Source organism: Betta splendens, chromosome 2 (assembly GCF_900634795.4).
Source record: "Betta splendens chromosome 2, fBetSpl5.4, whole genome shotgun sequence".
NCBI classification, from domain to species: domain Eukaryota; kingdom Metazoa; phylum Chordata; class Actinopteri; order Anabantiformes; family Osphronemidae; genus Betta; species Betta splendens.
In genome coordinates this window covers 21479455-21496352 of record NC_040882.2, presented here as the reverse complement: position 1 = coordinate 21496352, position 16898 = coordinate 21479455, and the positions used below count along the sequence as shown (strand labels likewise).

The 16898-nt window shown below is 49.4% G+C and overlaps 1 protein-coding gene across 1 annotated transcript; it reads left to right on the top strand.

Moving 5' to 3' along the window:
* The first annotated feature begins 312 nt into the window (after window positions 1-312).
* On the top strand, window positions 313-16808 carry tesk1b (testis associated actin remodelling kinase 1b). Its single transcript, XM_029136993.3, has 11 exons — window positions 313-523; window positions 1233-1937; window positions 8762-8883; window positions 9129-9177; window positions 10002-10148; window positions 10953-11035; window positions 13264-13354; window positions 13767-13850; window positions 14650-14736; window positions 14826-14922; window positions 14993-16808. Exons 2-11 carry the CDS (start codon window positions 1749-1751, stop codon window positions 16036-16038), a joined length of 1995 nt encoding a protein of 664 aa, XP_028992826.1. The 5' UTR covers window positions 313-523; window positions 1233-1748; the 3' UTR covers window positions 16039-16808.
* Window positions 16809-16898: the final 90 nt, after the last annotated feature.

Genomic DNA, 16898 nt, shown 5'->3' with positions numbered 1-16898 from the left:
CCTTTGTTTTGTATTTTAAATGGAAAGTGTTCACTCAGCAGGTTCAGACAACAACAACAACAACAACAACAACAACAACAACAACAACAACAACAACAACAACAACAACAATAATAATAATAATAATAATAATAATAATAATAATAATAATAATAATAATAATAATAATAATAATAATAATAATAACAGTGTTGCACGGGGAGTGTGGCTGCCAGGCGTGTAGCGGCCCAGTTCTAGCCCACCCACAGGTGCAGCTTTGCGGTGGTCACGTGCGGCCCCGCCCCGCCCCACCGCCTCCAATAAAGCGCAGCAAAAGTCACCGCTCCTCTTCCTTCGAGCCAAACCTACCGCGAGGCAGGCGCGGACGAGCAGCGGCGGTAAAACGAAACCACCGAGGCTCGTACGCGTGCGCACGCAGATGATTAATAAGTAAAATCCGGCCGCCAGTAACCGGACGCCGCGGCTGATCCGGGCTCGGGGCTCAACGCAGGACGCCGGCCCATGTGTCGTTCCCGAAGGCCAGGTAAGTGCGGCTCCTGCTCTGCGGGCGAACACGCGTCTGCGCGTCGCTCGATTACGGCGCAGTCGTGCGTCAGCGCTCCGACTTTGAATCGGGAGGCTGCGGTCGTGTCGTCCGCGTCGCTCCGTCCGATGGGGACGTTCAGTCCGTGACAGACGAGCCCGAACTCCGCTCGGCTCGTCATCCATAATTCACGAGCCGCAGCGGAGAGCCGAGACACGCAGTTGTCTGCGGGGCGTCCACGCGCCGCGTCAGGAGACCCCGGGGGGTTCCAGCCTCCATTAGACCTATGCTGAACGCCGTCCGAGTGCGTGGGTCGCGTTAGCGCCCGTGTGGGCAAAGTGCGTGCAGCAACAATGTGAGGCGGTATCTCGCTCCATCCACGCTTATCACCTGAGTGCCGACAGGCCGATTTACGACCGGCTCTCCATTAGTCTCTCTCCTAAACTGCATTGACTTCTGTTTAAATTTCATTTCGCTGCGCGGTAATGCGGAGGAAACGTCAGGCAGCTCCAGTCATGACTGATGACGTCGTAGAGCCTCATTGGGACTTTTTCTGTCTTTCGTTTCCTTTAGATTAGACGCGTGCTATTAATTTGTTTCCAATAACCCATACTTTTAAAGACGGACGCACGCACGCACGCGCACACTCGCTCCTAATGTGGTAAATGAACGCCCTTGTTTCCGCCCCCTCTAAACTGTCCCTCTCCAGTTTTATAGGCTGCAGCGCTCGTGAGGCAACTCCGCACAGTGGAAGCCATCAATTCAATTGGTGGAACCGGGAGCAGAGCCCCGGCCTTTTCCACTGCAGGAGGAGCGGAGCTGGAGGAAACGGAGAGGGACGCTGCTGCCAAGACAGCAGCAGCAGCGGCAGGAAGACAGCGGCGCAGCCTCCTCCCGCGCGGCATGAGGGACTTCAGCCAAACTGCGCACTGACTGCGCACGGACTGCGCAGGATGCAACGCCGCTCAAGCTGCGCACTTTACTGAAGCACGAGCGTGTCCCGAACCCCGTGCGTGGATTTGACAGAAGCTGGGCCGCCGGTCTCCGTCCACAGCTGCGACATTTGGCTTCCCCACTGAGCGCCCCCCCCCCCCTCCCTCCGGAGGGCGCAGCTCGTGGCCTCGTAGCGGACATGGGAAATGTAAACATTAGTCGGGCTGGATTTTAAACCACGCACGCATCCCACGTCCTCCTCCTGCCGTCTCCTCCTCCCGGGGCGTCCGAGATGGAGACGGAGAAGCTCGAGCCGGAGCAGGAAGGAGACGCAGAGCCGCCCATGCACAGCGTCCACGGACCCAACCGGATCCGGCCGTCCTCCTACCGTGCGCTGCGCAGCGCCGTGTCCAGCCTGGCGCGACTAGATGACTTCAACTGCGAGAAGATCGGCGCCGGGTTCTTCTCCGAGGTGTTCAAGGTGAGAGGCATTTGTCACGGTTCGACTCAGTCTGTGAAAAGGCAAATTAAGAGGTTTGTTGCGCTCATCCTCAGGGTTTTATTAGTTACAAGAAGTCAAGACGTCGAACTTCCGGTGTAAGTCTAATTATTATGATGAGCTGATGGTGAGAAGTAAACTTCTTGACAGCCCTGTTTGAGCTGTTCCTGTTGACTCACTTCATCCATCACCGTCTCGGAGCAAAGCGGTATCCATGGCAACCAAACTGTGTGATGCTGACTGGCTGCAGCAGGTTGTAATTGGAGCGGCGGTGATGTAAGTTTCCACCCCGCGCTGCCCTGTGCCCTGTGCCACATGTCGTAAGGCAGGCGCCGCGCGCGGGGCCACGTGAGCGGCCGCGGTCCGGACCGGACCTGCACGCGTGCAGGTAACTCTGCGCCGCCGCGTCCGGACCCGCAGTCTGAGCACGGAGCGGCCGCCTGCTCTGAGGCGGCGGTGACGTAAGATGGCCGAGGTTCACAGGCCGAGCAAATGACATGTAATAAACATCAGGCCGTGCTTTTAATATTGATTTGCACCAACGCATGATAATGAGCCCGGCTCTGACTGTTGGTGGAATCTATCCATTATTAATAGGGTTGTTGGGACGTCTCTGTGGCGTTTTGTTCTCCCGTGTCTGGGTTTTCTGTGACTGGTTGAGTTGTGGGGATAAACTGAAACTTCCAAGTTCTGTTGTTTAATTATAAAGTTGTCACTTGTTGAGCCCAGCAACAGATAAAGTTATATATTTAGAAAAAAAACGTGAAGGTGATTTCATATTAACACAGGAGCAGGGCCGATACATGCAGGAGCAGAAACTCTGTCCAGAACGGTGTTCGATCGTTGGCTCAGCGCGTGTTCAATGTGGCTGTAAAAGAAACGAGCTCCACAAACGCTGGTCGTCGCATCGTAACCGAACATGATGGAAAGGTGGCGTTCGGGGGGAAGACAGGAAAGTCCCGCCTGCAGTCGGTTGCACAACGTATGTCAAATGTTTCCCAAGTCACTTGTTTACGAATGTCAAGATATTGTGGCAACTGTTGTTCCTAATTCGTATTAATTGGTGCCGTTTGCAGAGCTGCTGCTGATTAATGATAAATAATCCTGTCACATTCACTGCCGATGAAGCGTTGTGGTTCTAATGGATGGGACGCATTAAAAAGCGGCGTTGCCATTTGACCAGTGGACGTGAGCAGCTCTCCTGCAGAGGCTCAGCCGGACCCAGGGCTCGGTGGCGCCGCTCGGCCTCATCGGCGCTGGTCCACGGGCCGCAGTCTGAGGCCACTCCCTCTGCTTTGCCCTTTGAATGTTCAATGAGCATGCAAATGCCCCCGACTTTACTGCTGGCTCGTCAAGTTGCCACTTCGCTTTGGATCAGTTTGCCCTTTGATAGCGCCATATACATGCAAAACTGTAACCACGGCTATCAGTCTTATTTAAAGGCTTTGCAGACGTGACTGACTGAGCAATTGTTCGTGCATCCGGGTTCAGAGGGAAGAGGCTCGGGCTCAAAATTCTCCTGGGACTGTTTTTGTGTATTGGACGCGGAGGCCGCTGCAGCGCACGGTGCATATAGTCAAGGTTCCGGCTTTGAGACGGCCGTTTTGTGCTGCTTTGACTTGTGTTCAATGGGGGCGCAGCGGGCAGACAGGCAGCCATTCACCGCGCCGGCGTGCCATTGTGCAACCTGAGACAAATGAGAGCAGCACCAGGAAGGAAGAGCGCGCACGTGTCGAGACAGATCCTCCCATCGCCGCTCCTCATCTTCCCGTTAATTCTTTTCAGAGTGTGCGTCTGCTCCCTCAAACGTGACGAAACCCGGGCTCCAAAGCAACAACACCTCTCGGTTACAAGGAAATTGTGCAAGAAGACGGTGTGTGCATGTGCCTGCGGGTTCTGTGATCGATTACTGATGCCTTCGCCAAGCGCTCGTGTTCCTAGCTGTTTCAACTCTGATGATAAATAGTTTATTTTGTAATGCAGTGAACACCTGTTGCCAAAGAACCTGGAAACTGAACTTCCTACTTAATAAATTTCATCCTCATTTATTAAATTTTTTTTTTGTTTTGCATTACATCAGGACAGAAAGTGCAGATATTAAACTGTGCAGGGCCCAAGTCTCTTCATCTAATGGGAATCTGCCCTATTTTCTTCTTAGGTGTTTGCTGCTATCTCTGCATAAAAGCCTTTTATCAGCATCAGTTCTCGTCAGGAGTATAATTAACTCTTAAAATACCAGGTTAAGTGTCCCCTTCGTGTTTACAACCCAGAAAGCTTCAGTTGTGATTGTTTTATTTATTTAGGCATTATTAGTATTATTATTAGTAGTATTAGTATTATTGCAGACGTCTATACCGCTTGTACCTAAATTGCGTGTGGAGCGTTTTGCAGTCTTTAAGTTAGACCCACAGATAACTTAAAATGGCGTCAGGTCTTTTCTCATCACGATACTTTAACACTTATTTGTCGTTCTCTCCTGCTAGGAAAAAAACTAAACCGAACACATGTGCGGTAGTTCTAGTGTTTTCACAGCAAACCCAGTTAATAGATCAACAATCAACACATTGATTAAATATGGAGAACATTTAATAACATTTGAAACCACACTTTGTTGTGTAAGGTGCTGTTACACAGCACAGATCAATAGTGTTATTGTGTTGCTGGCTCATCTCGACCCGACTCATCATTCTTTCATTAACGGTGGCAGAAAGTTAATGTGGAGGCAGATTTAATGGTTTGTTTTTTAATTATAATTGTGGTGTGAGCTCAGTGAAATGCGTTTCTATGAGGCCAAATGTTTCCATAACAAAGTTCGTCATCGTGGTAATTATCATAAAACCTGTGATTAGCCTGATTTAGAGTCAAGTCATGGAGGCGTGTGTTGCATTCAACACATGATGATAAGCTGACGCACAGTAATTAGATAAAGACGGGATTTAAAACCGACCTGAGTCTCAACAGACAAATCCTTGAATGTTTTTGAGCGTCTGTCAGCGGCTTGTGACAGAGTGTGATGTGGAAAGGAGTTGACAAACTGTGTGTGTCCAAATTCAAACGCCGTAAACGTGTGTGTGTGTGTTCATGTAGTAACTTTGTGATCACGTTTAATCACTGAGGTCAAAGGCCTCGTTGCTTAAACTAACTTGTAACAACAATGTCCAGTTTTCTGTCCCAGAGGATCCAGAAAAACAACAGAATTGACTGAGAACTTTAATGATGAGCAACATTTTTTTTTCTCTCTAAAGATCTCCATCTCATGCACATTGAAGATGAACGTGATTTAAACCCAAAACCCATGTTACTTGTTGTGTAGATTAGGAGACGCAGATGCTTAAAATGTGACCAGAATCAGTGGAAAGGTGAAACAACAACAGAGATGCAGCGGACACACAAATCGGGCAGTGCAGACGTGATCATCAGCCGCTCCGTGTGAGGCTCTTCCCTCGTTACGGCCCCCTCCCTCCGGTCGTTGCACAGCTATTCGGTTTTTGTTTACGTTCTGCACAGACGCGCAGGCTCGAGCCGGTGAAGTTCCTGTCTTCGCTTGAACCGCTGTGTTTATCATTCAAGTGTTTCTGCCGGACCTAGGATTAAAATAGAGAAGCGTTGCCTAAGAGTTGCACAATTAAGACTTGGGTCCGTCCTCCTCGTGGCTGTTGAAGGCGTCGTCCCCTGAGACACTCGCTGTGTGTTTATATCGATGCACAATGAGCGCTTCCTGCCATTCACGTGCCCACGGTGTTTTTGGCCAAGCCTCGAGGAAGGCCGCTCCCCGAAGAAGGTAAACAAACGGCTCCGGGTTCGTCTGTGCAGCATCACCACATGGTGAAATGTGTCTGTGACGCGGTGGAGCTGGGCTCGAAGCACCAAAACAGCACTTATGCAGCGCTGCGTCACGGCCACGGCGTGTTTATCAGACGCCGGCGTCCACCAGCATTCAGCGGAGGTCAACGGGCTGAAACTCGACGCTCACAAGCTCGAAACGCGCGGATGGAACTCTGCTAAGTACAGCACTGACAGACGAGTGCTCAGAGTTAAAGATGATCTGTAGTTTAAGGGGGGAAAATGCGTCAGATTTCCATCCATTCATAGTCTGCCAACACCGGGTGGAGTCCAAATCCAACTTCAGCTTGTTCAACACAATAGAGGCTCCTTTTTTATATTTATTTTATTTTGTTAGATTATTCTGAGTCCCCCCCCCCCCCCCCCCCCCTCGCACTCCCACTCCTACGCGCTCACACGTTCGGCCTGTTCACGCTAAGCCTCAGGCGCTGGAGTCGCTTCCCTGAACCTCCAGTTGGTCCCTGAGGGCCTTCAAATTAGTAAAGCTTAAGTATTGGCTTGAAATGCCTCAGTTCGTGTTAATGCTGCATTCGTGGCAGACGGATCCTGTCTGGCGACGCCTCTCACTGGTCTGGTACCAGACCGGATGCTGGAGTCTAGGAGGAATCAGCTGGAGGTGTGGAGTCGGTCCCACCGCAGATCTCGCATGATGTGAGAGGTTTCTTTCTGTTACGTCATAGTGAAAGTTAAATATTGAAACCAAGATTAATTTATCCTTGTATTAAAGGCAAAACAATCATCATAAAGGTTGAACATCCGCAGAACAGGGCTGAGCTCACGTCCTCATATTTATAGGAATTTGAGGAATAAAAGAATTTGGCATTTCTCAGAATTGTATTGTCATTGCTACAAAAGCTGTTTATGTATAAATAGATAAAATTAACCAGAAATTCCATTTAGTATGAAGTGCTTTTTGTATTCAGAAACCATGGACTTAAGAGCCTTGACGTCATTTTTTTTCTAGCTTAGTCTTATAATAGTCCAGCCACAAAATAAAACTGTTTATTTGAAGCTCTGCAGAAATTTCCATCTGTCAATTGAATCTTAAAGTGGACTTTGAGCGTGAAACCAATTCTCCTGTGAACGCTGTCTGTGCTTCAGTCACTCTGTAGATGCATTACACACAAGAGCAAGAAAGACAGCATGAAGCACGTCTCACTGGGCATCGGTCGCTCCCATCAGGCTGCCACCGTAATAACAGACACTGGAGAGAGAGAGCGATGCCGGTGACCTTTCCTTCGCTGACAGCAGCACTTTCCAAGGCAGACTCTGAGAGCTTCAGGGCGCTTCCACAGACACTGACATTCCAGCAGCCGTCCCATGGAGACGACTGGGAAGGTTGGCATGAAGTGTGCTGGGAAAATCCCCATGTCCTTCTGGAGGGTTTGCAAACGTGACACACGCGGATGTGAAGGACAAGAAGTCGCAACTGAGCCCCGCGTTGAGTCTGAGCCGTCGTTACGAGGCCGATCGGGCCGTAACCTGCGCATCAGGAAGATGAGCGCGTAACGCTGACGTCTGTGCTTCATCTGGCTGACTGGACTGTGAACTCCAGCTCTGCCTCATCAGTGTGTAAAGACCCAGCATCGGGGTAGAGATCGGTCCTGCAGGGTTTCGTTTCTGCCGGACTGTGACTTTATTTCCTTGTTTGTATCAGTTTCATACACAAGCGCATTTCAGGGTTTTAGACAAGATTTTGTTTGAACTACATTGGTTGGAACCATCTAGAATCATCTGTGGAGACCGTGTGCTTGTTTGGGATTTACGGGTCCATCCATGCGTACAGCACTTTGCTACCAGCTAAAGGCTGCAAATGCCTCCGTGGAGTGGATTTACTGCCAGAGATGCGCATTAATAGCATTACTTGCTGCACACCAGTCTGGCGTCTAATTGGCTTTCAGGGCCATCACCACTATGAGGCTAATGGGACACTGGCCTGGATCACAGTACAGACTCCTCCAGAGATGGTTGTGAACTATTGAGCACCACGAGGTTCAGGTTTAAATTTCACTGCCATGAAATGTTTGTGCAGAAATTCACAATCCTGCTAATTTGGGTTTCTACTTTTCCTAATTGCTATAAATAAACCAGTATTAAACTAGTTTGTATTTGTACCCATAAATACCCTCATCAGCAAGTATTAGCATTTAGCTCAAAGCTATTCCAGTCCCGCTGGTTGTGTTTAAAGCAATAAACACAAGTCAAAGGTTTTTGTTGGATTTAAACAATTAGTTGCAAAACAAGTCTTTAACTTCGTTCCACCAATTTCAGCTCACAGGAATCTGTCATTCGCCAACGCTGCAGAGTTCACACGTGAATGTGACACCTTTCATGTCGTTGCACCAGTCTCGCCTTCACGCCCACTGCCACAGTCCGTGTCGCGCAGACAGCGCAGCAACTGCTAATTACTTCACCAGTACAAACACTGGGCGGATCCAGGAACGCCCCCGACTCTCCTCACACTGTCGGCGCATTTACTGATCGTCTGCCGCTTGTGCGCATCACTCGCCAAGAGGATCTGCACAGACACGTATCCCGAGGCGAAGCATGTCGCGTCGCCGTGGTTACGGTAGACGGCCGTAGCAGCAGGTTGGAGCGCTGCAGCAGCCAAAACAAACAGACTCCACCTGCAAAAGTTTCATGTCCACTTTTTAAATATCACTCAAAGTCGAGGCCTAGTTTTATTACTTTAGTGTTAACTAATATGATGTGTAATAAATCGCCTGTTATGAGAGCGTGAACCATGAGGTCTTTTTGTGTTTTCCATAAATTATCGAGCTGCTTTACTAAAGTGGAACAAGCCTTTATTGCTCCAGTGAGTCTGTTGAGCCATGTTGTGTTTTTTCCTCTGCTAACTTGCGTAACTCACTATTTCGACAGACAAAAATGGTGACGGAGCTGCTTTTAAATGCTGTTGCTGCAGACTGGTTCCAGTTGTCTGAGCGCTTTGTGTTGTGATGCAGGTGCAGCATCGGGTGTCTGGCCAGGTGATGGCTCTGAAGATGAACATCCTGGCCAGCAACCGAGCCAACATGCTCAGGGAGGTGCAGCTCATGAACAGGCTGTCCCACCCCAACATACTCAGGTAAGTCAGCCACATGCGTTCATTATAAAATCCAATCAAGAGGCTGATGCCGGAGGCGACCTTTACCTCGCAGTGCTTTACAGTCTGCACCTCACTCTCTTGGACCCTTGGATCAGATAAGGCAGTTTTCCCAGGAGAGTGTCACCTTTGCCTCCGAACGCTGTTGTGTTTATCTCTGTGTGTGATGGACCTCGATTTTATGACTCAACCAAAGAGTGACTCATGTTTGCCTGCTCTGCCTCCAGGTTTATCGGCGTGTGTGTCCACGAGGGGCAGCTCCACGCTCTCACAGAGGTGAGATGCTGTTCACCCAGGAAGAATCGCATGTTGACATATGTTAATGCACTTTTCCCTTTAAGGGAGAATTACACACAAGATATTCTCTAAACGAACCAGGTTCCTTGAGGGTTGGTTTCTAGCTAGTTTGCTCTGGGTCGAACACAGAAGCCAGGCAGCTCTTGATGCTTCACCTGTTTCTCCTGAGTTGACCTGACGTTGCCATGGTAGCCGGCAGCTGAAACAACAGTGATGGAGGAAAAAGATGGGAGATAAGAGCGATTAGATGTCGTGACGCAGGTTCAACGTCACGTTAATGCAAACATATGTGACGTGCATGGTTTTATATTGGCAAAGCGTGGTCTGTTGTGAAACCACATTTAGAAAATGTAAGAGAAAATCTATCAATATATTTGCCCCCAGATTCTCTTTAAAAACACTTGGAATGTAAAATATAACACCTTGGAGGGGTTGTGCTGTTCATCTTGGCCTCCAAAAGACATTCCCTTCATAGCTACAAGAAACACACGGAAAATGACAAATTCTCCATTTCTCATTCAATGGAGGCTTTAAATAACAATTATCTGGTACTGTTAGACGTTGGATCCCTTCTTTAAAACATAAGATGCAGTTTGTGAATTAAAGCCTCCTCCTGCTATAAAAGCCACAGCTGACGTTTGTACTACTGGGTGCGTTAGTTTTATCAGGCTCTTAAATAATATTTAACTTCCAAACAGGTTCAGGCAGTGTCGTATAAATCACATTAATGATCGTCAGCCGTGCTCTGGTTTTTAAATGCCAGCCTCACTCATGAGCCTCTCTTCTTGCTGTTGCTCGTCCAGTACATCAACGGTGGAAACCTGGAGCAGCTGCTGGGCAGCGACGTGTACCTGCCGTGGAGCCTGCGGCTCAGCCTGGCGCTGGACATCGCCCGCGGACTCCAGTATCTGCACAGCAAGGGCATCTTCCACAGGGACCTGACCTCCAAGGTGACAACACGGGTTGAAACAGGGGTTTAGCGTCGGAGATGTGTCCAGGGACACAAGGATGTAAAGGAACCAGTTTGTTCAGTCTTTTAAGCACAACCACTTGATTCGTGTCCTTTTTAATGCTGCAGCCAGTGCACAAATAGACCCAGTCCTTCAGCAGTGACGCTGGGCCTGGTCCCAACCAGGCAAATAAATAGATCTGTGGGAAAAGCTGCGCCGTGGATAAAGTTCTGAATTAATTAATGAGTATGTAAAATATACAGTACACTGTAACAGGAAGCTGTTTCCCACATATGTTGGCCTAGATTTGACCTGACTGTTCACCCGCTTGCTTGACCAACCCAAAGTCTTAAACCTCTAGTTTTACAAACGTATTGAACGTTTCCAAGTGTTTAACCCGGTTCTGATCCAGGATGGCCCTGCTCTGTGGCACTTTCCCTGTTGCAGTCCTGCTTTGTATCGATCAGGGTTTTGGCTCAAGCCTCCACATTGCAGGAAGCAGCAACACTGAAAAGAACAACAGATTAAAAAGATTAAACCTCCAGGATGCTTACGGTGACCTCATGCTTTAGTGCTGAACAACTAGAACAGTAGAAAATCAGCTTTGAGGTCATGTGAGGTCTTGTAGCTGTTAAGCGGCTGCTTTTCTCAAATAATCCCTTCATTTTTGTAAAACCTTCAGAAGAATGAAAGTTTCTGTGATGGATGAGCTGTGACTCTGGAGCGACAGTAGACGTATCCGGAGCCAAGCGAGTCAATAAAAACTGAACGATGGCGTATGTGTGACCTCTGACCCCTGTGCAGAACTGCTTGGTGCGCTGGGAGGGCTGCGCGTGCTCCGCCGTGGTGGGAGACTTTGGCCTGGCCGAGAAAATCCCAGATTACAGGTCAGTCCATAACAACCTCTATCAACAGTGTGTGTCCGTGTGTGTGTCCGTGTGTGTGTGTCCCACAGCTTCTCTCATTCAGATGACACACAGTCACACAGGATGATGAGGCTCATTACTCAGACGTTCTCTGGGTTTTTCCAGTGTGCAGGCACACGTTGTCGTTAATCTCTTGCTGTGGAACTGTTATTACTAATATGCCCCCGCGTCGTTTCATGGTGCAAACCGCAGCTCGGCGGTGTCGGTATCTGATCCGCGCGGCCGTGACGCCTCACAGACCCGCTGCCTCCGCTGTGTTTGCAGCTGCGTGGCTCTGACATTTATGTGGCATATTTTATACAGCACCATTAATTCTGCGAGCAAAGTGGCAGTCGTCCTCAGTTGTGTTTTTTATTTTCTTGCAACTGGTTTTGTGGTGACATCATGTCTCTGTACTTGAGTTTGTTACCACCATGGGGGGAAAATATTCCACTGCGAAGAAGGTCCTGTATGCAGCGAGTGTAACTAATGAACCTGACACGTGTTGAAAGTAATTGAAAAATATCTCCCTGACAGAGCCAGACTACCCACAATCCCCCGAGGGATCGGGCGACTAAAGCTCTCAAACACGGCAAATGTGTAGATGGCGAGGTTCATTCAAAGCCTTTCACAAAAACTACTCTAAGTTGCAACAAGCAGCTTAAACCTGTTCTAGTGAGACCTGAACTTTAGAAAATGCCCAGCTCTTCTGTTATTTAGTTAATGGAGACACCGTCCGCTTCACATATGAAGCATATTTATTCAAAAGATTCTGCAGCCGCATCATCACTCCGTCTTTGTTTTCTTTTGTGCCTGTTGCATTATGCACAGCTTGGCACCGGTACGAGTACACGGCTCAGCCCTGAATGTCTGGGAGTCAGATGCTGCTTAAAGAAACACGGCATTATGAACGAACACACACACACACACACACAGACACACACACACACCATCAGGTGTGTGTGTGTGTGTGTGTGTGTGTGTGTGTGTGTGTGTGTGTGTGTGTGTGTGTGTGTGTGTGTGTGTGTGTGTGTGTGTGTGTGTGTGTGTGTTCATTCTTGCATACCTGCAGCTATCAAACATTAATCCTCTGTTTGCTCCGGCCTCTGCTTCAATAGCAGCTGGTGAATTGCGTTTCCGTCACTCTTGTGGACTGTTTACCTTGTTATTTTAGTCAAACACTGTTGTCCTCCACAGAATAGAGGAGGATAAGGGAGTTTAGGCCAAGTGCTCCAAATAAGGGCAAAATATTCCACTCTCTGAAACCACTGGAGCTGACAAGTGGCCGTCGTCCTTCACAGTCTCGTCTGTTCATTCACTACGATCATTCACCTGCTTTCTCTCTGCCTCGTCTTCTTTCTGTCCACTCCTCCAAACGGTGTTTACAATATAAGCCATGATCGTCTCTGTCATCATTTTCCCTCGCTGTGTGTGTGTTTTTTTTTTTTTTTTTTGCAGTATCATAGCCCACAGCAGCAGCAGATAGAAATAGCACAGAGAGCTTCCGCCAGCGGGGAGCGTGCACGTACGCCGGCATGTGTGCAAGCATGTTGGCCCTGCACATTCTTCTCTTCCTTCCTTTTTGTTCAGCATAAATTGCACAACACTACAGTATCTCTTTAAAACTGAAAAACATTGTGGTTTCTTAGATACAGAGCACTCACTCACTCACTCACTCTCTTCACCTCGTATAACCCCTCCTGATTGGGTTCGGCGTTAATGAAATGGAGCGTGAAGCCTGTTCGCGCGGCTCTTCCCGTCCTGGTCACTTGTTTCTGTCCTCGTCGCTGTCACACTTCTCTTGCAGATCTTGCAGATCACAAAATCTTAAATGCATGACAAAATGGAAATCTGTATTCATGCAAACCCTGACTTGTCTGCAAGAAATGGAGTAAATGTTGTGCAGTTGATTCTGATATTTTGTTACAAAATAAAAAAGCTAAATCTGATCTGTTCAAAGACTTCTCTTAAACCAGACGAACCTTTTAGGAGATGTATTAAAATAAAAACATTAGCATAAATATTTTTTTTCTAATCCGTCTTCCTCCTTTTGGATTATTTCTAGGTCTAATTTTCAGATTAGTTGATATAACGATCATGAGTCATTTTAATTGAATAATTAGTTTATCGTCAGATGCCTCTAAAGCTGGTGTAACATCCAGCTTCCTCCAACACTTCCTCTCTCACTCAGTCTGTCTTCTGTTCCACAGTGAGGAAGAGGACCAGGAGCCCCTCGCTGTAGTCGGCTCCCCCTACTGGATGGCTCCAGAAGTGCTCCGAGGAGAGGTGTATAATGAGAAGGTACCGACAGAGCTCTTCCTTCATTAGGGTTCAAGGTCTACAGTGGGTGTGAATGTCAGCACAAACCACTGGCATCCAGGTGCTGAAGCACAGCAGTAAATATTTGATCAATCACGTCTGCTGCGCTTGGTGTCCTTTGGGTTTGCATGTAAGGAAACATTGATGGTTTAGTTATTTAGGCAGTATACGCTTCAGGAAAGTACAAGTAGGTGTGAGCCAGGTCCAGGACAAGAAGGTTTGGAGCCACCAAGCTTTCATGTCATGTGATTTTGTATTGACCTTTATTTACCCATTTGTACTTGTTTACTCTTTCGCATGTTTACCAGTAGCAGTAGCAGCAGTTCACGCCACATGTGGCTGGTGTCATTTTACTGTGTATCTGCTGCTGACGGACGCGTCCGCTCCTCTGCAGGTGGACGTGTTTGCATATGGGATCATCCTGTGTGAGATCATCGCAAGGATACAGGCCGATCCCGACATCCTGCCACGCACTGAGGTACGAGGGACGCTCTTTGTGTGTGTGTACACACACACACACACACACACACACACACTTATCATCACATGTTCATCTCATCCCATTGAAGCCTTTGATAGTGTTCATATGGGCTCTAATCGTTTCAAAAACTCCCTCAGCACCAGGGTCTTGTGCAAGTGCCTGCGTTAAAATTAGTTTTAGTCTTAAGCAACAGTTGCAACATTTTTGATGATAATGTTTTTGATGAGTATCATTTTTTTAAATCTTACTGCTGATTTTTATCTTTGTGAAACAGACAACTTCCTTATTTTGATTGAATGTTCCAGAAATGTCACTGTACCACAGAAATCTCTCGAAGTCGTGTAGGGTTTGTATTTTCAGCAGATTTTTAGCTGATTTTAAGCAGATTTTAAGCTCTGACTAAGATGAACCAAACTGTTTTTAACAAGGACCCTGAAAATAAATCTGCTGCAGTGACGTTGGTTTGGGGAGTGGAAGGTTGCAGGTTCAAACCCCCAGCAGAGCTCCAAGTGTGTCCTTGAGTGACACTTTGTACTAGCTCCCCCAGAGAATTGGTTAAATGCATTACACAAATTCTGATGTTACGTTGTATGTGATGATGACCAATTAAGGCTTCTTTTTCTTATGTCTGGACAGATTAACTAGCGCTACTGTGATCTTTTACGTGTATGGGAAGATGTTTGCAGCAGCTTTTCTCCCTCTTGTGGTTATCTGATATTACAGCAGTTAAATCACCTGTCAAAAAAAGCATCCCAATATAAAACCTTATTCCGTTTGCTTTTCTTGTCTGGTGCAGGACTTTGGTCTGGACGTGGAGGCTTTTAAGCAGATGGTGGGAGACTGTCCACCTGAGTTCCTGCAGCTCGCCATCGCCTGCTGTAACGTGAGTTCCCACTCTGCTCCAGTTCCTGCCAGTCTTTGCTTCTGTATGAAAAAAACCCTCTGATCGGTTAATTTTCTCCTCTCTGTCAGATGAATGCAACGCTCCGACCATCCTTTTCCCAAATTGTAGCACAGCTGGAGACGAGACAGGCCGAGCGCAAGCCGAAGGACCGCACTGCCGTCAGAGGTGAGTCGTGCCGCAGCCGGTGAACGCCCGGTTTCTTCCAATTAAAAACCAAATGGCTTTTTCTTTCCAGCCGCTCCTCCGGCAGTCTGCCCTCTGAGACGCAGGTCCGTCTGCCTGCCATCGGATCACTGCTTCCTCCGCGGCGGATCCGACGGGCTGCGCTTCCAGGACGCGGCGCCGGCCTCCGCCGCCTTGGCGGCCCCGGCGCGGGTCAACCCCTTCTCTCAGAGGGAGGACCTCAAAGGCGGCAAGATCAAGCTGTTCGACACTCCCAGCAAGTCGGTCATCTCCCTCACCTTCACGCTGCCGCCTCCGCCCGACTGCGACGCCGCCCCCGAGGCCGACGGCTGCCGGGCGCCGCGGCGGCACCGGCGCTGCCACTCGCTGCCCTGCACGCCGCCGCCGTACATCACGCGCGCGCTGATCGGTGACCTCCCAGAGGGCGAGGAGGAGAGGCGACTGTTGGGAGGGGAGAAGGAGGCGGGAGAGGAGAGCGGGAGTCAGCTGGAGGGCGACTCGGGTCTTCCTCCGTCTATCGAGCCCTTCTCCCTGAAACTGGGCCACGAGAAGGAGGACGAGGAGCCGATGGACTGCGCCAGCTCCCCGGACACGCAGCCCAGCGCCTCGTCTCCGTGCTCCAAACCCTCCCCTCCTCCACTCACCCCCCTCCTGTCCAACGGCTTTGGCGCCACCAACTCCAACGGGCCGCCGTCCCTGCCCCCTCTCTCGCACCTGGAGAACAACAATGTGGTCATGAGCCGCCCGCAGGGGTCCAGCACCCCCTACGCCAACGCCGCGGCCGCGGGAAACTCCAACGGCTACCGCTCGCCCTCCAGCGACCCCGCGGCGGCGTCGCCGTTCGGCTCGGGCAGCGGCCACTCCTTGGAGCAGGAGGAGGTGATCTCCTGTCCCGGCTGCTGCCTTGCCGGGCTGCGCTTCCCCTCTCTGTGTCTCAGAGCCCCGCCCCGCAGGAACCCCTACAAGAACCTGAACCGGGACCACGGCGCCTCGCGCGGCCTGCTCTGCCCGGGGCCCAAAGGCCTGCCGCCGTCCCCCACCCCCACCGCCACCGCCAGCCCGGAACCCGCACTGGCCCTGCCAGGGCCGCAGACATAAGCCTTGGCTTGTCAACACCAAATACACACTGAAAGACCCGAGTGGGAAACTCTGCACCAAAGACCCGCCCTGGAAGCAAAGTGGGTCTCCTCAGAATTTGCACAGATGTTAATGCAGCAATACCCTGCTTCGCTTCCAGACGCTCTCTGGTGCAGAGGGTGTCGTGCAGCCTGCTCCTGCAGCAGCCCTGACTCTGAACGCTGGGGAGCTCTTTGTGTGTGTCGCCCTCTGCTGGGCAGATGGACTCACACCTTCAGATGCCTGCGTAGGGCTGACTGATGTGCAGCATCCAGGACGATCAGCATGCCAACACTCCGGTTTGGGGCCCAGTGGGATCCTGTACATTCGCAGATGTAAAGATTCTTATGACTGATGATGCTGAATGAGGAATGTTAAGCTTAGTATTACTGTTGCAATCATTTTTGATGTTTGGTGCTGTTTCTGAATGAACAGGCAGTTCTGCTTTAATGTCTTTAATTATTACGGTGTATGGTTCACTGCTCAGGTGTGTGTGTGTGTGTGTGTGTGTGTGTGAGTGTGAGAAATGCGTGTGTGCGTGTGCTGTACACGGTTCTTAGGAACGTTTTTGTTGCTGTATGGTCTCTTGGCCCTTCTGGTCGCCTCGTGAAGCACTTCAGCTGATTTACGGTTGCTAATAAGGAACCTATTGATATCATTATTACTTTTTGCGAATGAATGGTCATAGACCTGCTTAAGAGATGTACAGATTCTTATTTAATGATGGCATTGAATAAAAAGAGAGAATGCAGTGTCGGCCTCGTGTGCATCTGTCGTTAACCTGCCTCGTCTGCGACACGTCCACCTCCTGATGCACAGCCCTGACATTTGCTTTGGGCTTT